Below are 22447 nucleotides of genomic sequence, written 5' to 3'. Positions count from 1 at the left end.
TCTCTACTAAAAATACAAAAATTAGCCAGGCATGGTGGCGGGCGCCTGTAATCCCAGCTACTCAGGAGGCTGAGGCAGGAGAACTGCTTCAACTCAGGAGGCAGAGGTTACAGTAAGCTGAGATAGCATCACTGCACTCCAACCTGGGCGACGGGAGCAACACTATGTCTCAAAAAAAAAAGAAAAAAAAGAAATGTAACCTCAGACAAAACCAGCCTAGCTTATTTTTATGTTTTCATGATCTATAACATAGGAAATATTTATGTGAATCACACTGGTGAAGCACTTAAAATGTATGTAGCACTTAAAAATATACGGCTTGATTTGGTCAGTGTTTTCAGAGGTTAAAATAATAAATTCCACTTCATTCTAGGTTTAATGAAAATAGAACAGTTCATTTCAATAAGGAGTACAAGTACCTACTATGTACTTTCTATTCCATGCTTTCCAGGGGAGAAAACAAAAAACAAAAACAACTGAAGTTACCACGAGCATAAGACAGTTGAGCATCACTAACGTTCAAAATTTACTAATACTTTCAAGGTATATTATATAATCAACGAAGCCTGCCCAGTTTTTTTATTCTAACAAGAGATCAAATTTTCAAACATACCTATTAAGAAGGTGATTTCTATATCTGTAAACTACAAAATGTGCTATGTATCTTAGTTCACAGTTATTCTTCCAATATTATTTGACTCTTGTTTTTCATCTATTTCTTGTGTTAAAAATTAAATGAAGTACAATAAAATATCCCCAGGTGATTGTGTTTCAGTTAATTTCTAGCATTTTAAGTTTTACATGTTGATGCAATACTATTCATTGCATGAAGGTTTATGGCTATCACTCCTTTGTCACATTATCATTATTTATTTAATAATTTTGCTTTGAAATGGTCAGAAATTAAAATCAACAGAGGGTGATACCTCCTAAATGGAAGAGTAGAAGCAATGTGGCTTCACTCTTTATCACAGAAAACCAAACATAAACTTCTAGTGCCAAGATTATCACCAGCAGTATCCCAGAACTTGAACCTGAGGCTGACACAATTCCTGGAGGCACAGAGAAGAGAAAAGCTCCACGCAGATGGTAAGAGAAATGAATTCCTCTACCTACAATGCCTCTCCCCAAATCTGCTTGGCACTGCATGCAGGAAATTTCTCTTTGGCTCACAATTTCTACACTGGATAAAGTGAGATCAAAGTAGAAAGCCAGCTTCCCCACATCTTGGGTTTTCTTGCAGAAAAACCACTCCTGACTCAGCCCATGGGAAGCATCACAAGTGCCTTAGGAAGAAAAACCCCCAGTGGAGGCTACAGGAAAAGATGGGAAGCAGGATTAAAAACTCCAGCCCAAGAATTTCTGCTCTTTATTTCAGCCAAAGGAGATGCCTATTCAGAGTGGCTGTTCAGGAGCACAACATTGTGGGAGGCACAGTCCATAAATCTTCTGAGGAGGAACCACTGGGCAGGCTTCCTACATAGCTGGGATATCCCCTTTGAGATGCAACCCCCTCCCCACCACTGGAGACAGTACTGCCAAATGTTTCTGAGAACTGAAGCAAACCAGGACTTATGCCACCATCTAGTGCTAATAATAGGAAGCAGTGACCTAGGATAAAGGAGACCCATAGGCAACTGCAAAGGACCTCTAAGCAAACATACTCTAGAAAGACCAAAACAAGCCAGAGAACAAACACTGGAATAAATAAATAATCCTTCAGTGTAAAGCCATAGACGCGTATCCACAAAAAGAAACAGCAAGCAGGGAACCATGGCCTCCCCAGATAGACAAAGCAAAGTACCAGTGACAAACTGTGATAAGACAGCCACGTGTGAGTTCTCAGATCAAGAATTCAAAGTAGCAATTCTAGGAAAGTCAGCAACTTCCAGACAACACAGAAAAACAATTAAGAAATTTATCAGAGAAATTGAAACAGATTGAAATAATAAAATTAAACAGAAATGCTGGAATGACTAAATAAATTTGCTGAACTGAAAAATGTATTACAGGCTCTCAATAGCAGACTGGGTCAAATAGAGGAAGGAATCAGTTAGCTCTAAGACAGCCTACTGGAAAATATACAGAGGAGAAAACAGAATAAAAAAGAGCAAAGAATACCTGCAAAATATAGAGAATAACCTCAAAAGAGTAAATCTAAGAGTCACTGGTGGTCAAGAGACAGGTGAGAAAGAGCAAGGGGCAGAAAGTTAATTAAAGAATTTATAAGAAAAAACTTTCCCTATTGGAGAAAGATAGAAATATACAAGTAAAGGTCATAGATCACCAAACAGATTCAATCCAAATAAGACTACCCTAAGGCATATAATAATCAAACTCTAAAAGACCTGTGACAAAGACAGGACCCTAAAAGTGACAAAAGAAAAGAAGCAAATAACATATAAAGAAGCTGCAATTTGTCTGGCAACTGACCTCTCAGGAAACCATGCCCTGCAGGAGGCAGTGGGACAACACATTCAAAGGGGAAGAAAAACCCTGCAAATGAAGAATATTGTATCAAAAAAGCTATGGTTCAAATATGACAGAGAGATAAAGTTTTTATCAAACAGAAGCTGAAGGAATTCATTACCTCTAGACCCATCTTACTAAAAATGATAAAAGGAGTTCTTCAATATGAAAGCAAATGATGTTAAAATGAAAAAAAAAATTGGAGGCATAACACTCACTGATAAAACTAAGTACACAGACAAATTCAGAATAATCTAATACCATAATTGTGGTGTATAATCCACTCATATATCTAGTAAGAAGACTAAAAGACAAATCTATCAATAATAATTACAGCGACCTCTTAATATAAAAAAGATGTAAATTGAGACAACAGAATGTCAAGATGTATGGGGGATGGACTTAAAAGTGTAGCGTTTTTAGTTTTTCCTTTTTGGTTTCCTTGTTTTCCTTTCTGATCAAAGTCAAGCTGTCATTTGTTTAAAATAATGTATTGTGTCTATAAGATGTTTTTCGTAAGCCTCATAGTAACCACAAAGCAAAAACCTATAATAAATACACAAAAAATACAAAGCAATGAACTAAAAACATACTGTCTCTAAAAACATACTGTCAGAGAAAAACCACTTAACCGTTAAGGAAGACAGTAAGAAAAGAAGAAAGAAAGAGATTATGATTATAAAAGAATCAGAAAGGTTGGGAGCAGTGGCTCGTGCCTGTAATCCTAGCACCTTGGGAGGCTGAGGTGGATGGATTGCCTGAGGTCAGGAGTTTGAGACCAGTCTGGCCAACATGGTGAAACCCCGTCTCTACTAAAAATACAAAAAAATTAGCCAGGCGTGGTGGTGTGCACCTGTAATCCCAGCTACTAGAGAAGGCTGAGGCAGGGGAATTGCTTGAACCAAGCAGGTGGAGGTTGCAGTGAGCTGAGATTGCACCACTGTACTCCAGCCTGGGCAACAGAGCGAGACTCTGTCTCAAAACAAAAAACAAACAAACAAACAAAAAAACAGAAATCCTATAACAAAATGGCAGTAGTACGTCCTTAGTTATCAATAATAACAATGAATGTAAATAGACTAAATTCTTCAATTAATAGGAATGGAGTGGCTGCGTAAATAAAAAAAAGGAAAAAACTGTATGTTGTCTACCAGAAACACACTTCACCTATAAAGACACACATAAGGTGAAAGTGAAGGGATAGAAAAAGATATTCCACACAAATGGAAACCAAGAAAAAAAGAGTAGGAGTAGCTATACTTACATCAGATAAAAAAGATTTCAAGGCTAAGATTGTAAAAAGAGACAAAGTCACTACATAATGATAAAGAGGTCAATTCAGCAAGAGGATATAACAGGTGTAAATATATGTACCCAACATCAGGGCAGCCAAATATATAAAGAAAATAATAACAGATCTAAAGGAAGAGATACAATATTAATAGGGGACTTCAACACCCCCACTCTCAGTAATAGAGAGATCATCCAGACAGAAAATCAACAAAGAAACACTGGAGTTAAACTACACTTCAGATCAAATGGACCTAACAGGCATATACAGAACATTTCATCCAACTGCTGCAGAATATACATTCTTCTCATCAGCACATGGACCATATGGTAGGCCACAAAACAAGTCTCAAAAAATTCAAAAAAGTTGAAATTATATCAAGTATCTTTTCTGTCCATAATGGAATAAAACTGGAAATCAGTAACAAGAGGAAGTTGTAAAGTATAAAAACACATAGAAATTAAATAATATATTCCTGAATAAGTCAATTAAGAAAGTAAGAAGGAAATATAAAATTTTCTTAAAACAAATGAAAATGGAAACACAATATATCAAAATCTATAGGATACAGCAAAAGCAGCACAAAGAGGGAAGTTTACAGCAATCAATGCCTATATCAAAAAAGTAGAAAGATTTCAAATAAACAGCCTATCAATATACCTTAAGAATCTAGAAAAGAATAAACCAAAACCAAAATTAGTAGAAGGAAAAATAATAAAGATCAGAGCAGAAATAAATAATATTGAGACTAAAAAACACAAAAGATCAAAGAAACAAAAAGTTTTTTGAAAAGATAAAATGGACAAACTTTTAGTTAGACTACAAAAAAAGAGAAGACCTCAAATAAATAAAATCAGGCATGAATAAGGAGACATAAAAATTGATACCAAGGAAATACAAAAGGATCATTGGAGACTATTTTGAACAACTATCTGCCAACAAATTAGAAAACAGAGAAGACAGAGATAAATTTCTGGACACATACAGTCTACTAATAATGAACCCTGAAGAAACAGAAAACCTAACTAGAAGACATCATGTTAAGTGAAATAAGCCAGGAAAAAAAAGTTAAACACTGCATGTTCTCACTCATATGTGGTAGCTAAAAAACAGTTGGTCTCATAGAAGTAAAAATTAGAACAGCAGATACTAGAGGCTAGGAAGGATAGGGAGAAGTGGGGATAAGGAAAGATTTCTTAAAGGATACAAAATTACAGCAAGATAGGAGGAATCAGTTCTAGTGTTCTACAGCATTGTAGGATGACTATAGTTAACAATATTATTACACAGTTTCATATAGCTAGTAGAAAAAGGATGCTGAATGTTCCCAACACAAAGAAATGATAAATGTTTGAGATATGAATATGTTAACTACCCTGATCTAATCACTATACATTACAGATATATCACAATATCCTTATGTACCCCATAAGTATGTACAACTATTATGTCAATTTTAAAAAATTATTTTAAAAGAAACACAAAGCCTGAGCAGACCAACAACAAGTAACAAGATCAAAGCAATAATAAAAAGTCTTCCCTCAAAGAAAAGTCAAGGACCTGATGGCTTCACTGCTGAATTCTACCAAACACTTAAAAAAAAATGAACTAATAACCATTCTACTCAAACTTTTCAAAAAAAAAAAAAAAAAACTGAAGTGTAGGGAATACTTCTGAACTGATTTTACAAGGCCAGCGTTAACCTATTACTAAAACCAGAAAAAGATATAACAACAACTACAATCTTCAACAAAATACTAGCAAACAGAATGCAATAACACATTAAAAAGATCCATCACTATTATCAAGTGAGATTCATCCTAGGGATGCAAGGATAGTTCAACACATGCAAACTAACATGATACATGACATTAACAGAATCAAAGACAAAAACCACGTGATCATTTCAATAGATGCTAAAAAAGCAATTGAAAAAAACTGATATTGCTTTATGAGAAAAGCTCTCAACAAACTAGGTACAGAAGGAACATATCTCAAAATGATAAAGGCTATATATAACAAACCCACAGCTAACACCATACTGAAGAGGGAAAATTTGAAAGCCGTTCCTCTAAGATCTAGAACAAGACAAGGATGCCCACTTTCACCATTTTTATTTCACATACTGAAGTCCTAGTCAAAGCCCTTCGGCAAGAGAAAAAAAAAAAAAGGCATCCAAATTTGAAAAAAAAAAAAAAAGTCAAATTATCCTTACTCACAAACAACATATTTAGAAATACCTAAAGACTCCACACACATTAAAAAAAAAAAAAAGAAAAACAAAACAAAACCTAACCCAACAGATAAATTTGGTAAATTTTCAGGATACAAAATCAGTATATAAAAATCAAATGGCTGGGCACAGAGGCTCATGCCTGTAATCGCAGCACTTTCAGAGGTCCAGGCAGGTGGATCGCTTGACCTCAGGAATGTGGGGCCAGCCTGGGCAACATGGCAAAACTCCGTCTCGACAGAAAAAAAAAAAAAAAAAGCTAGGCTTGATGGTGCACAACTGTAGTCCCTGATATTCGAGAGACTGAGGTGGGAGAATTACCTGAGCCTGGGAGGTTGAGACTGGAGTGAACCATGATCACACCACTGTACTCCAGCCCAGGTGACAGAGAGAGATCCTGTCTCCAAAAAAAAAAAAAAACCAATTGCACAGCTTTATGCCAACAACAAACAAACTAGAAAAGAAATCAAGAAAGCAATACCATTTACAATAGCTATGAAAAATATATAAAATACCTAGGAATAATATTTGACCAAAATGTACAAAGCTATGAAACACTAATGAAAAAAATAAAATAGGACACCAAAAAATGAAGAGATATCCCTTATTCATGGTTTAAAAGATTTTAATATTGTTAAAATGTCTCTACTACCCAAAGCGATCTACAAGACCAATGCAATCCCTATCAAAATACCAATGATATTCTTTACATAAACAGAGAAAACCTAAAATTCATATGGAACCTGAATAGCCAAAGTAATCCTGAGCAAAAAGAATAAAGCTGGACATACCACACTAACTGACTTCAAAATATACCAAAGTTATAGTAACGAAAACATTATGGTAGTGGCATAAAAACAGACCAATGGAACAGAATAGACAACCCGGAAATAAATCCATGCATTTACAGCCAACTCAGCTTCAACAAAGGCGGCACGAGAATTTACTGGAAAAAGACAGTGTCTTCAATAAATGGTGCTGGGAAAACTGGATAACCATATGCTGCAGGAGAATTAAACTAGACCCCTACCTCTTGCCATATGCAAAAATAAAACTGAAATAGATTAAAGACTTAAATCTAGGACCTGATACCATAGAACTATTTAAAGAAAACATTGGGGAAATGCTTTGGGACATTGGCTTAGGCAAAGACTTTTTGGATAAGACCTCAAAAGCACAATCAACACAAGTAAAAACAAACATATAGGATTACATTAAGCTAAAAGGCTGCAGAGTAAAGGAAACAATCAACAGAGTAGAAACAATATACAGAAAGAGAGAAATTATTTGCAAACTACCTGTCTAATAAGAGATTAATAACCAGAAAATATAAGGAACTCAAAATACTACACAAGCTTGGCGGAGTGCTTTGAATTCCTTAAAAAAAAAAAAAAACCTGATTTAAAAACAGGCAAAAGATCTGAATAGGCATATCTCAAAAGAAGACATACAATGGCAAACGTGTATATGAAGAAATGTTCAACATTACTAAACACCAGGGAAATGCAAGTCAAAACCATAATGAGATTATCTCACCCCAGTTAGAGGCTTCAATTAAAAAAAAAAAAAAGATAGATGTTGGCATGGAAGTAGAGAAACGGGAACACTTGTATAGTGTTGATGGGAATGTAAGTAGAGCTACACGGAAAACAGTATGGAGTTTCCTCAAAAAACTAAAAATAGGCCGGGCGCGGTGGCTCAAGCCTGTAATCCCAGCACTTTGGGAGGCCGAGACGGGCGGATCACGAGGTCAGGAAATCGAGACCATCCTGGCTAACATGGTGAAACCCCGTCTCTACTAAAAATACAAAAAAAAATTAGCCGGGCGAGGCGGCGGGCGCCTGTAGTCCCAGCTACTCGGGAGGCTGAGGCAGGAGAATGGCGGGAACCTGGGAGGCGGAGCTTGTAGTGAGCCGAGATCGCGCCACTGAACTCCAGCCTGGGCGACAGAGCGAGACTCTGTCTCAAAAAAAAAAAACTAAAAATAGAACTATAATCCAGCAATTCTATTGCTTGGTATATATCCCAATGAAAGGAAATTAGGATACTGAAGGGATATCTGCAGTCCCATATTTTTTGCAGCACTATTCACAATAGCTAAGATATGGAACCAACCTAAATGTCCATCAATAGATGAATGGATAAAGAAAATGTGCTACATATACAGAATGGAATATTATTCAGTAATAAAAATGGCTGAAATCCTGTCAAATATTGCAGCAATATGGATAGGACTGGAGGTCATATGTTAAGTGAAGTCAGTCAGGTACAGAAAGACAAAGAGCGCATGTTCTCACTCATATGTGGGAGCTAAAAAAAAAAAAAAGTGTATTTTATTTTATAGAGAGTTGATGTTGGTTACCAAAGGATGAGAAGGGGATGGGAGGGAACAAGAGAGGTTGGTTAGTGGGTACAAAAATATAGTCAGAAAGAGTAAGATCTTGCATTAGCTAGTACAGTAGGGTTACTATCGTTAACACTAATGTATTCTACAGCTCGAAATAGCTAGAAGAGAAGATGTGGAATGCTCCCAATATAAAGAGAAATGTTTACGGTGGTAGATACACCAATTACTCCAATTTGATTATTGCGCATTTTATGTATGTATCAAAATATCATATGTACCCCTCAAAAATGTACAACTATTATGTATGAATTTTTAAAAAGAAATTAAAATCAACAACTTTACTTTGTTTTTACTTCCATTTGCTTGTTACATCTCTACCATCTCTCTTCATGGTTATAATTTTCTGTTAGCATGGCTGAAATAGAACTCTTGTAAACAACTTACAGTTAAATCTTATTTTTTAATTTAATCTGAATATTTTTATCTTTTAATAGAATTTAAACCATTTTCATTTACTGACATAACTGATGGAAAGCATGGTCTAGTAGAAAAAGTTCACAGACTTTGAAGTCAGACAGATCTGATTTTGAATTCCAACCAGCAGTTCAAAATTCCTATCATAATAATTAGTAATAATATATAAAAACATCAATATATGATATGTCCTCAATAAAATATATCTGTCATTTATTATATACTTTCTTAGGTTTCTTTCCTTTACTGTAATGGCAAAGTTTTACTTATTTTCATTTTCTCATTGTTTTGAAATTCCTTTCTCACTGATTTGAGTTCTACTAATTGACAGGTTTTTTAAAAAGATATAATCTTTATCATTTTTCCAATAAAATTTAGGATTAAATGGGATATAAATATATAGTATGCACAGAATATAGTTTCCCCTCTCCCCTTACACTTTATTTTGCTGTCTTTGTCTTTTATTTCACCTTGCTTTCTCTTATTTCATAGTCGTCACGTCTTTATAACTTAGTTGAGGATGCCAGGTATACATTTTGAAATGCTTCTTCTGGTCCTGTAGTAAAAAATGTTTCAGAGGTACAACTACCCTCTGAATAAACAGGATAATGCTACCTTTTTCTAATGAAGTATTTTCTTCATAAAGCCCATGTTGGGATTTTTTCTATTTATCACACTTAAATGAGGAAAGATCTGTGTAAACCTAGTGTTTGCCAACAATGTATAATTTTCTTTGAACTCCCCTGTCATGTCCACTTGGGCCTAAGAACCCCCTTCTTTGATCAACTGAGTGGACAAGGACATGAACAATTTCCTTGCTCATAGCTCAATTTTCAATACGTGGCAGACTATCTGCTGACCGAGGTGGAATCACCCTCTCTTCCTACTCTCTCATTCTCTAACACCAAATAGAAGAGGAACATTAAAAACTGAAATCCCTGACCATGCTGTTAACAGAATTCTTCCTGGATCTGCTTCTATACACAAACCTTTATATCTTCCTCCAGAAAGTCATTGCCACCTTCTCTCTAGTATCTATATGCTACTTACTGGGAGCTACAGTTGCTGAGTAGTATCAAATGTGAGGAGAGAAGAAATGAGGATAATTCAATAACTGCTGGCTAATTACCATTTTAAAGCAAAAGTCAAGAAAGCCTTTTAACAGCTGGCATTACTGGACAATGAACAATGCACAATGACACTATATAAACTCTTTCATCATGGAATATATTCATACAGAAACTGGATGATCTATTACTAATGCAGGAGCAATTCCTGTATCAGATGGGAGGCTGGTATACGAATTCTTCGGGCCCTTTCAGAGGCTAAGAGTCTAAAAAATAACATATTTTATCAAGTCAGCTACCTAAATATTGTTTCAATAAATATTTCACTAAATTTCTTACATGCGATAATTTGCATACTATCAGACTCCATTAATTAACAAAATATATAGCTGTGCTTAGGAAAACATCCTTTAAAAACTCATAGCCGAAAGTGGCAGAGGTATGCTCAAAATAAAGTTGTTTTCAACTTAGTCTTACAATTCCTTCCTTTTAAAATTGGTAAAAAAAAAAGGTGCTTTACTGGTCTTTAGGTGGGCAAGATAAAGCAGGTCTATTTTTTTTAATTGTAAATAAATTACTTTGATTGATCTAAGATAATATAGTGGTTTGAACTATAGTATTTGCCATCTAAAGTCCAAAAGCTACTTATGCTGGAAATACTTCCAATTCACTTTTAGTTCAGTTAGGACAAGGAGTCATTGAAGATAGCTTCTCTACTTCCTTCACTGGCAGGTAACTCATAGAGCGCTCATTCACATTAAATGATACCTTTAACAGATCATGTTCCCCAACATTTGCTGCATATGTCCATGTAAGTTTTCTGGTACCAGTAGGATCTGCCCACGCAAAAAGCCGAGCTTGTCTTGGCAGCAAGACCATTTCTTCTGGTGACCCACTGAAACACGATGAACAGAGAAAATCAGAATTATCTTGGAGTTAAGAAATCCAAACCCGTAGTTTACTGAGGAGGGGATTAGCACAAAAGTCCTATGCAATTCCTTTGGTTAATAAAACACAACTCTACCTAAAAACAAGTACCCTAAAATATCTAATAAATTAATGGTTTTTAAGCTTGGGGAAAGAGAATATTGCCCTTTCTGAAGCTTCAGTGTACTCAGAATTGATCCAAGTGGAATCATACCAATGGAATTCATTAGGGTAAACAGATTGCCAGATCAGAGTCCACCTGTAGAAATGGCTGTGAAGAGTAAATATCTTTAGTAGCAGAACTTTCACTCAGTGCTTAAATTTAAATATATTTTTTACAGACAGGGTCTCCTATGTTTCCCAGGCTGGAATGCAGTGGCCATTCACAGGCAAGATCATATTGCACTACAGTCTCAAACTCCTGGGCTCATGAGACCCTCCTACCCGAGCCTCTCAAGTAGCTGTGACTATAGGTACGCATTACTGCGACCAGTTAAGCTTTTTAATAAAATAAAATACTTAAGATATATTATGGGTTGCAGCAACAAAAAAAAATATGTTCATACCATTACTACACAAAGTGTGGTCTGTAAACAAGCAGAATAAGCATTACCTGGGGACTTGTGGGAAATGCAAAGTCCTGGGCCCCATTCAAAAGCTACTGAATCAAAATCTGCATCTTAACAAGACTCCCAGGAGACTTTAAAAATGATTATTACAGTTTAAGTAAAGTATTTGTCCATTTAATGCAAAAAATATTCCAGAGAACTGGGAGAAAAAAAGTAATCCAACTAGGTTTTAATCCTAATCTGTACTTTTAAATCTCTCACTGGATTCACTCCATTAGAGTCAAGACTAGGGAAATCTTTAAGAAATTTACATATACACATACATTTATGTGTGTGTATATATGTATAAATATATATACATATGTTAATACAAATATATATAATTTTATAAATAAAATTATTAGATATTTTAAGGGCTTAAATTCTCTACCATTAAATAATGACATCATCCAAACCAAATGACAGCAAAGGCAAGAACAATGAAATTCCTATCAGCCAATGCTATACATTCAACACCACTATCTACTCATCATCTTCTCATTTAACCTTCTACTACCCCTACCCAAAAAAACTAAATACAGATTTATAGGAAGAGGTTCACTGAGCATTACCAAGTTACCAGGAAAGGGAATACTCAAACAGGTTCACTCCCTTACCTGCCATTTTGAAATTTAAAAAGCTCTAAAACCCCAAAGATTTTTCTGGAAATTTGGTGTCAAAACTCATTTGGCAGCAAAACCTGACCTGAATTGATACAAAACTATTAATAATTTCTATTTATGCCATTTGACGTGAATATTCATCAGTTTTGCTGCAGAAATATTAATGTGTTTACAGAGGGTTATCTCAAAACATGTAAGGATATTAGACATTAACACCACCTGTTCCATATCACCTTTCTAAAATCTAAAAACATTCTGAATATGAAACCAAAGTGTTTCCCATTAGTTACTGTGAACCAATAAAAGTATTTCCTATTAACCCTTTTTTCTCATACCTCTGTTTGTATGTGAGGATGTCCCATGGTGTATGGTTCATTATCAAGGCAGGAGCAGATCCCTCATGGTAATCAGAAAAAGTTATGACAGTTGAATGTTCGGCAGTGTTTACATCCACCAAAATACCCCCATTCTATTGTAGGAAAGAAAAAAGAAAGTATGTTTGATGTACTGGTTTAATCTACACTTACATATGGAATTTCAATATTATGTAAAACACAAAAGTTTTGTTTTCTTTTTTCTTTTTTTTTTTTTTCCAAGACAGAGTCTCCCTGGAGTGCAGTGGCGCCATCTCAGCTTACTGCAGCCTCCCCTTCCCAGATTCAACCAATTATCCTGCTCCAGCCTTCCAAGTAGCTGGGATTACAGGCATGTGCCACAATGCCCAGCTAATTTTTATACTTTTTAATAGAGATGGGGTTTCACCATATTGGCCAGGCTGGTCTCGAACTCCTGACCTCGTGATCCGCCTGCCTTGGCCTCCCAAAGTGCTGGGATTACAGGCGTGAGCTTCCCACCCGGCCTGTTTTCTTAAGTTCTTACTGAAAAGCAAACTGGCTCTGATCTGTTACAAATATATGTTGGCATTACATATTGATACAGCAGGACCTTCAAATAATTACCAGTAAATTTTGATAGCATGGTTTACTGAAATATCTCAAAGCAAATTTTAAAAATCAAAGACATTTAAAATATTAAAACTTACCAGATCTTCTAAGCTCAATAAAGTGCCATTATCCTGTCGGTTATAGAAGAACGGTTTGGAAGATCCTTCACAGCCCACCACTCTCACACAAAGTTTGCCTGACAAATTTTCAGGCCAAAATGGAAGGCACTAAAAATATAAAAGTTATTATCAGTCTTAAGGATAACACTGTAATATAATAAATAAGACATTAATTAAATTTTCAATTCTGATTCTGATCTTGATTAAATTATTATGAAGCTTCTAAAAATATGTTCTCCACATCTCTTAGTAAGATTACTGACAATATAATGACTATGAAACCAAAGAAATTGCATCAGGAGAATACAGATATATTAGTCTATATGTATTTATGGTATAATTGCAGTATGAGAAAATGAAGAGCCTGTTAAGAATTATAAAATTCATTATTATTTAAAAATTGTATTTAAAAATTATAATCTCATTTGCTTTTGTGTATATCCACTTTAATTCACTAATACACAATGAATTCTTTCACAGAGTATCTTATCCTAGATAAACCAGAAAGACAATTGAAAGCAGAGGAAAGAACACCACAGACCTTGCTGGAAGTTCTGACACCATCCTCCTAGCTGTCTGATATTAATCAGACCATACACTTACTTCTTTAAGCCTCAGTTTTTACTGAACATTTCATTCCTAACACAAAATGTCCTTCTGTTATAGAATACTAGGTAAATTCCATTTCTGAATAAAAAAATACTATCGTAATCAAACCCACAGCAAAGATTTAAAAAAAAAAAAAAGAAGCATTTATTTGTTGCTGAGTTTAAGGAGATCATTTTAAGTGTCTTGAACACACCATGCTCTTAGAGCTTTTTGTTTATTATAATTAGAATCCCTCCTTTTGAGTCTTTTGCTAAATATTTTAAAAATAATTTTAGAATCTTTTTTAAACAGTAGAAAGTGACCTTCATCTATCCGGAGAGTCAGCTGGTTTGGTTGAAAACTCAGTCAAGATCAAGCACCAGTGCTGATCTTTGCACCTGTCCTGTTCTGGCACACATTCCCCCATTTGCTTCACCTCCTGGAATCTTACTGAGCATGAAGAGCTTAGTTCAAATCCCACCTTTTCTGTGAAACATTTATCTTTTGATCTATAACACCACGATTTCAACGACTAATGACTTTATCGACCTTGGAAAAGTCTCTGTTTCAGTAAAGTGAGAGGGCGGAATTGTAGCTAATTTTCAAAGAAATTTCCAGCTCACCTATTCAGAAATTCTATAACCACCTATAACTTAGCATGTGTTATCTATCTCTCCATGTGCTGACTTTTACTACTCTTTTAAGATAATATCTTCTTGAATATAGAGACATTATCTTGACTGTGGAGACACCATATAGTACATAATCTCTATGTACTTTTTACAGTACATAGCTACATTCTACACATATAGGAAGAATTAGAAAAAACTATTAATGATCTAGACTGGGCTAGTGTAAGTATTATCAAAACTTTTCTTCTTTTTTTAAAAATATAGTATGAAAAAAATCTTTAGAAGCTGGCTGTCATATTTCAACACATAAATATGATAGAGTCGGAAAAAAAGGTATATACAATTCTTATTTAGATGTCAATATTTACTTCTATATTTTAGGAACCAGTTGTAATAAAGAAAAATGTTACCTCTGAAGAAGCAATATAGTTCCATTTATTAGTTGGCATTGAGCCATCAGATGCAATCTCGCCAACTTCTAGTTCTAATGATGACTTGTTTGCAATGGTACAAAAGGGAGTCAGGGTAACTATTCGCGAAAGGTTGAAACTGCTCATTTTGATGCTAACACCAACCTGTGGAAAGGAAACAAGCTTATTTTCCAGTTTATGCAATGTCTTTGAAATATACACACATCCCCTCATTCACACACAAACTTAACATATTTTAAAATAATAATTCTTAAATAAAGCAACTACAAGTTACATTCTACTACAGATTATCGTCTAAGAAAAAAAAATTTTAGTTCCTTAGTTTTGCTCCATCAGAAACAATTCAAGAAATATCAATTAGTAATTTAATGACTTGCAATGACAGACTTAGTATGTCTAGCGTTCTCTACTTTTTAAAATTTCAAACATAAATTGCTTTATAATTAGTGTACAAGCTTTATTATCTGTTATTAGTAAAATAAAAATTTTGAAGTAGTAATAAAATAGGTTAATTGGCATCACATTATTAAAATTTTCATACTAGTCAAATTTAAGATTTAAGAAATGTCTGGCAAGGGGTGGTATAGAATAAGGATTCTAGCATACTGTGAATATTTACCAAGTTGCTCACTTGGATGGATTAAACTCACTGTCTTAAACTTAGACAAATTCAGGTTTTGTTCTGGTATCAGTGACCATAAATATTTGTAGTGATAACGGCCCTCCTTCCACATTATCACTTTAAATTCAAATTTCTGTACACTTTAGGAGCCGACTTGTTTGTTGAACTGTAGAAAAGGCGAATGGAATCAAAGGTAAATAAGGAAGCAGAATCTTACCAGGTACTCCATATTGTTGGCAGGACACTTCACACACCCATAACTTCCCACTGTATCCAATGAGAAACTACTGGACCAGGCGCTAGTTGAAATTTTTAATTGTACCTAAACCAGAGAGCACATATCGTCATATAAGAAAACTAAAACATTTTAATAATTTTATTTGAGAGAAAGTTGCTGGACTACTAGAAATTTCTTTAGTACTGTGGGACACAGAAAAATATAATCAAAGCCATACTGAAACAGGTAACAGAGCCACAAAAAACTCTAGGGAACAATAAAACAAAAACATAGTTCTGACTTTCTCATTCACCTATGCAATGAGTATAGTAAACCTAGATACCAATGAGATTCTGTATTGTTTTTAAGAATTATTATAATGCAAAATGATGTTTTCCAGTGATAGACTTATGATACAGAGCTAACAAATTTTTAGAGTCTTAGCATATAGAGAATTTATGTCTTTAACATTATTCAGCAGACACTACATTAAAGACATTGTGATAGGCAGAATGGAAGACAACAGGACACAGTTCCTGCCTTCAATGAGCTTCCAACGAGACAGAGAGACTAGGAAATACATACTAAAAATTATGATACAAGACTCAATGGGATAAGAGCCATATAAGAGGCAAAAAATGCTATCGAGGTGAGAGGATAGTTTACTTCTGATTCCGGGATTTAGATAAAATTTTATAGAAGAGATCAAACTGTGCCCTTGCCCTTGTATTAATCTCACCCTCATCCACCCAATTAGTTTGTAAAAAACTTGAGGAAAACTAGAGGTCAGACACATAAACAAGCAATTACAATACCATGTGTTAACCAACACTCAAAGAGAGTGGAGTTCCCAAAGCATCACCTGTTGGAAATGCAAAGTCTCAAACCATACCCAGACCTACTGAATCAAACTGTAGAGACAGGACCCAGTAATCAGCGTTTAAAACCCTTCAGGTGCCGGGTGCGGTGGCTCACACCTGTAATCCCAGCAATATGAGAGGTCGAGGCTGGCAGACCACCTGAGGTCAGGAGTTTGAGACCAGACTGGCCAACATGGTGAAATCCCATCTCTACTAAAAATACAAAAATTAGCAGGGTGTGGCAGGAGGCACCTGTAATCCTAGCTACTTGGGAGGTTGAGGCAGGAGAATTGCTTGAACCCGGGAGGCAGAGGTTGCAGTGAGCCAAGACCAGGCCATTGCACTCCAACCTGGGCAACAAGAACAAAACTCCATTTCTTTTTTTGTTTTTGTTTTGTTTTGTTTTTTGAGATGGGGTCTCACTCTGTCGCCCAGGCTGGAGTGCAATGGCACGATCTCAGCTGACTGCAACCTCTGCCTCCCAGGTTCAAGTGATTCTCCTGCCTCAGCCACCCGAGTAGCTGGGATTACAGGGGCCTGCCACCATGCCCAGCTAATTTTCGTATTTTTAGTAGAGACGGGGTTTCACCAGTTGGTCAGGCTGGTCTCAAACTCCTGACCTCAGGTGATCCACCAGTCTCGGCCTCCCAAAGTGCTGGCTGGGATTACAGGCATGAGCCACCGAGCCTGGCCAAAACTCCATCTCATTAAAAAAAAAAAAAAAAAATCTTTAGGTGATTCTAATATACACTGAAATTTGAGAACCACTACTCCTGTAAGAACGTGGATGGGAAGTCTAGGCCCATTTTAAATGGTTAGAAAATCTTCATATATATCAGGCTTGAGCAGAATGACAGGATGAACAGCAGATAATCAGGGATGATGAGGAAGACAGAAAAAAAAACAGGGGAAGAGGCACTGTAGGCAAAGGGTGCAGCATATACAAAAGCCTAGAGGTGAGTCCTTGAGAAAGTGTGTGGTGAGGGATACCAAAACATGAGCCTGAAGAGGAAAAAAGGGACCAGAGTATAAACGACAAGGCTTAGGCATTAGGTTTCTCTCCCAAAGGCCTGGCTGAGTGCTTCACACATAGGAAGACTCATCTAATATACGCCAAATTCAATGGTAACTTCTTTAGAAATGCCATTTCATCACCGGTAAAGTAAATAAATTCAAGCTATTCTATCTACTATACTACTGCTGCTGCTACTGCTGCTGCTGCTACTACTACTACTACTACTACTACTACTACTACTACTACTACTACTACTACTACTACTACTACTACTACTACTACTTCAAGAACAGAGGTAACTAGGCATTGGAGAAAAAGGCAACTCAGTCTCAGAAAACCTATTGGTTCCTAATATCCCACTTGATTATGCTTTTCTTAAGTCTCCTTGAACCTAATTCACACCAATGGCATTTAGCAAATAAGTTAGCATGGTTTTAGGGAAAGCAAATGACTCCCAAGTTTCTAGATTAGGAATTTATCTGCTTTAACTTATTATGTAAACAAAACCACACCTTATTTTTAGTAAAAATGTTCTTCTTCTTGAAAGAGAATAAAATAATATCCCTGAAATCAGCTGGATGTTTCACATGAGTATCTTCTGAACGATACTGAAGAACCCGGGAAGTCTTGTTGATTAACCAATAGGGACTAAAGACAGACAGCACCATCCGGCTGCCAATTCGCCTGACGTGGACTGACAGGTCAACTGTCGTCACTTCTGTGGAGTCAGAAGAAAAACACACAGGAAAGAATTCTGGAAGTGTATCACGTATGCGGAAATGTCCATTCCAGTTTTTGCCCTGGTATTTCACCAGGACTAATTCCATTATTTCATCACTGATTCTTGAATGCAAAACATCAGCAGTACTGCCTTCTGCCAGCTCATGAGTTTCTGCTGTTCCCTAAAAACAACCAAAAATTTGCTTAGTAACTTTTTAAAACCTCTGAAATAACAAAATTCATATTTTTCACAAACGCTAAATAACCTACCAGATGCAGGTAAACTGCAGTCTTCTGTGAAGTATCACGCTTACATTTTACAAATGTCCAGTACTCACTAAGGACTAAAAACAAAATACTACCCCATAGCCAAAGGCAGAAACTGATTGTGGCCATTAGGAGGCTAATAGCCATTAGTTTTGTGAAAAAATCAGGTCTACATCAAGAGTCAAAGACCAAATTCAGAAAGCCTGGCTGTTGTCCATGAGAGCTATGTCATTAAATGAGCCACTTAACTGCCTGGTCTTCAGTTTTATCCTCTAATTATAGACCATGCCTAATGGTTCCCATATGAATGGAATAAGAAAACTATTCTTATTCACTTTTCAGGTAAAAAATTACTCTGACAAGTTATCTAAGTAAGGTGGAACTACTTGAAAAGTGAGTAATAACATATAAACCAGGTTTCCTTACTAAAAACCCCTCTTATATAAATACTATGTAATTCTTACAAAATACTCTTATATAAATACTATTTAATTCGTTTAATTAATTTTTGTCTCCACAACTCAGGAATGGCTCATTGTCAGATAAAAAAAAATGTAGGTTCCAAACACTTTCCAGATTTTAGTATTTTAAAATATACCGCCATACAGAAATTTTAAAATATTTATTATACAACATTACTAGAAAATCTTTACTACTTAAGACAGTAATTATTTTTTTATTTTCCAAGATTTATTTTCAACAGAACCTTGAAGAAATAATCACAATATTGACTTTAAAATAAAAACTTTAAGATGAAATATTTTCTCATTTTTTTCCTCTATTTTAGTTAATGGAATTTTACTTAATTAATAAAGAGATGATCATGCTTCTTAATTTAAGGAAGATGCAGTAAAGAGGCAGGGATCAAAAAGCCAAACTGCCTAGGTTCAAATCCCAGCTCTACCACTTCCTAGCTATGAGACCTTGAGCGAGTCACTTAACCCATTTCAACTTAGTTCTCTTATATGTAAAATGGGCCTAACAACAGTACCTACATCAGGAGGTTATTATAAACAGTAAATAGGCTAGTACATGTAAAGTACACAGAGCAGTTCCTAGCACATAGTAAACGTTATGCCAGTTTTTGCTATCATTAATGTCATGAAGGCATTACACATTACACATACGCTATATAAAACACTGACCTCAATCAAAAATGCCATAAAACAAAATCAGAATTTACTCTGGGCAACAATAAAAATCAAGCAAAATGCAAGAGACACACCTCAAGTAAATATCTTAGAGAATATGGGAGAAGATTCCGCAAAGTGAGAGAAGGATAAAGATGAATAATGTAAGCTACATCCCAGTCTTCCCCATGTGTACATATGTAGCTTAATTCATCAGGCACAGCAACTGTATTCACTATGAGAGGTAAGAAGCTGACTTCTACTGATGGACACTGCAACATGCATCTGACTTCCCTGCTCCTATGAAGTTCTTCCTTCCAAGAAATGTAAGTGGTGGATTCCTTGTACTGATGCTCTAAGATTCCAGCTGGCTGGATAAACAACTGACATCTGCAGGAGGAGGAAACAGTGACAATAAAGTTTTGATCCAGAACTTAAAAAAAAGAATCTCATTAAATCTTCCTGACAACTCTACAAGATAGGTGCTGTTATTCCTATTTTTACAGATGTATAGATGAGGAAACCAGGGCTTTAGGTCAGGAAATTCATCCAAAATCACATAGCTAACTTATGGAGGAACTTTCCTAAGAAAAAACAAAAAAACTCTGTAAACAAAGACAACTTAAAAAAATTTTTCATTTCAAATACAAAGGCAATCTAATAAGAATACTCAGAAAAATTCTGATACCAAATACACAATAAGGAATTTTCACCTGATAAATTCAATGATAATATAAATGTGTATCTCAATGGAAGACTAAATTATGTCTTAAAACTGGCTTTTACCAATCTTTAGATAATAAAAATATGAAGTTATTTTCCAGAATATAAATCCCCAACTCAGTACATTTAAAGTCCAATACATTTCAAGAATTATCTACCTATATGAATCTAAAGGAACATGGAACTCCTCTTCAGGTCTGGCTATCCCAATGCGCTCCAATAGCTTAACATTCTTAACAAATTTATAGATGATAAATGCAATGGAGAAATGGTTTTTGATCTGTTGGACAAAAACAAATACAAGTTTTTTTAAAGATATGTAAGTTCGAAAGAAAAATGAGAGCCACAAACAAATACTTTTAGATCTAAAAAATTTCAAACTCAATATTGGAAGATACTTTTATTGGCAATTGAAAAATTTTAGGGTATTTAAGTGCTACATATATTAAACATAATGTTTAAGTGGCAGTTGAAAACTAAGATATTCAAATGTTCCATATATTATAAGCTTATGTTTAGTATTAGTCTACATTATCTTTCAAATATGTATTATTCTCTGAAGATTTAAGCCATTTTTTCTCCAAGACAATCTTTTCTCAATGCATCATGTGTAAAAACTAAACAAAAATGGATAGCAAAAAAATCATGAGAAAAATAGTACAACTATCTTTTCTTGACAACAGTCTGTTATGCATTGGAACAAATAACAAACTAAAAGATAACAATGTCCAAAATTTGAAACCTTTTCATTTTTATCTGATGTTACAGGTAGGAAAAAAAAAATTTCTTTTGTTGACCATATGCCGAAACTTGTAGCAATACACAGAAAAAGAAAAACTTTGGGTAAAACCTTATAAAGTAGAAAAAATATTTACACAGATTAAGATGCTAAAATGTTTTTCAGAGGAACAGATCATTCCAATATGCCTTCATACATACTTGAAAAATATAATCCAACTGACATACAGAGAGAATGGAATGTTTCCTAACTACAATTACAATAACTCTCAGTTCTGAATATTTAAAGGAATATACCAAAAAAAGCTTCATTAATTTTAAATTTATCTTAAAAGACAGACAACAAAAATGAGCTTTAAGTAAACAAAACTATAGACATTTAAAATAAATATTACCAAAGCAAGCTGGACAGTAAAAAGAAGCCATTTCCATTTACTATTTATTTCTGAATAATTACTATTTATTTCTGAATAATCAGCATTGACCTAATGAAGTTTTACTATATTCCTATATTCAGTTAAATGATTTAACATTTCTTGATACACTGAAAGGGATACAATTCACTTTGAAGTATTACCTGTAGAGGAGAGCGAAGGGTAATTACTTTATTCCCTTCAGTTGCATCAATCTGCACCAAGACAGAGTCAGAATGACTGGCATTGGGATTCCGTACATTATACAATCGCCGTCCAGGTCTGGCCACAGGGATATTTGCAACTTCTGTATACCCATGAGGTACTAAGGCAGTGCATAAGTGAAAAGAATTTCAAATATTAATTTGCCAATGTTTCTCTATGACAGAATAATCATTAGTACCTCAAAATAATGATGAGCATTTTTCTTCATCACTAGAAACGATCACTACAAATTGCTTTTCTAAGACACACAAACTAAAAAAAAGAGACCAGTTACTGCTATAAAATTTTTGACTGAAAACAATTTTTCTTGGGGTTTTGAATATAAAAACAAAATCCAACTTATTTCTTATTCTCTCAATTATATAGCAATCTTTTTCTTTGTCACAGTGTCAATACTGTAAGACTTCTGAATATAGCTATTTTCTCTCCTCATTAAACTCCTATCTTTTTAAAAACACATTTTTTATATATATATAATATAACATACATTATATATATATGTTATTTAAGGGCATAAAAATCTAGTTTCGTAAAGCACTTCTTAATAAAGTTTAATTTTCTCAAGTTTAGAAAACAAGAAACAAGAGGTTAGCAATTACATGTTTCAAATATTGTATCTCCAGATATCCGCAGCAAAAAGTTTTTTCACATTTTATTAAAAATAAGCCCACACCGGCCGGGCGCGGTGGCTCAAGCCTGTAATCCCAGCACTTTGGGAGGCCGAGACGGGTGGATCACGAGGTCAGGAGATCGAGACCATCCTG

At 34.9% G+C, this 22447-nt stretch overlaps 1 protein-coding gene across 2 annotated transcripts in view; it reads right to left on the bottom strand.

Moving 5' to 3' along the window:
* The window catches only part of VPS13C (vacuolar protein sorting 13 homolog C (S. cerevisiae)), a 187757-nt gene that overhangs the window by 38985 nt on the left and 126325 nt on the right, over positions 1 to 22447 (bottom strand). For both annotated transcript variants that reach the window (XM_011940470.1, XM_011940469.1), the window contains 9 exons: positions 21623 to 21783; positions 20466 to 20587; positions 19680 to 19974; positions 17980 to 18369; positions 15593 to 15697; positions 14733 to 14897; positions 13082 to 13210; positions 12375 to 12508; positions 10650 to 10776 (listed from right to left, as the gene is read on the bottom strand). In XM_011940470.1, the coding sequence (XP_011795860.1) occupies positions 10650 to 10776; positions 12375 to 12508; positions 13082 to 13210; positions 14733 to 14897; positions 15593 to 15697; positions 17980 to 18369; positions 19680 to 19974; positions 20466 to 20587; positions 21623 to 21783 (1628 nt within the window). The remainder of the gene's footprint in view (positions 1 to 10649; positions 10777 to 12374; positions 12509 to 13081; positions 13211 to 14732; positions 14898 to 15592; positions 15698 to 17979; positions 18370 to 19679; positions 19975 to 20465; positions 20588 to 21622; positions 21784 to 22447) is intronic.

The sequence above is a fragment of the Colobus angolensis genome, unplaced genomic scaffold, assembly GCF_000951035.1.
Source record: "Colobus angolensis palliatus isolate OR3802 unplaced genomic scaffold, Cang.pa_1.0 Scaffold19, whole genome shotgun sequence".
NCBI lineage: Eukaryota > Metazoa > Chordata > Mammalia > Primates > Cercopithecidae > Colobus > Colobus angolensis.
Note: the sequence above shows the minus strand (reverse complement) of the source record. Positions and strands in the feature narration are given on the sequence as shown.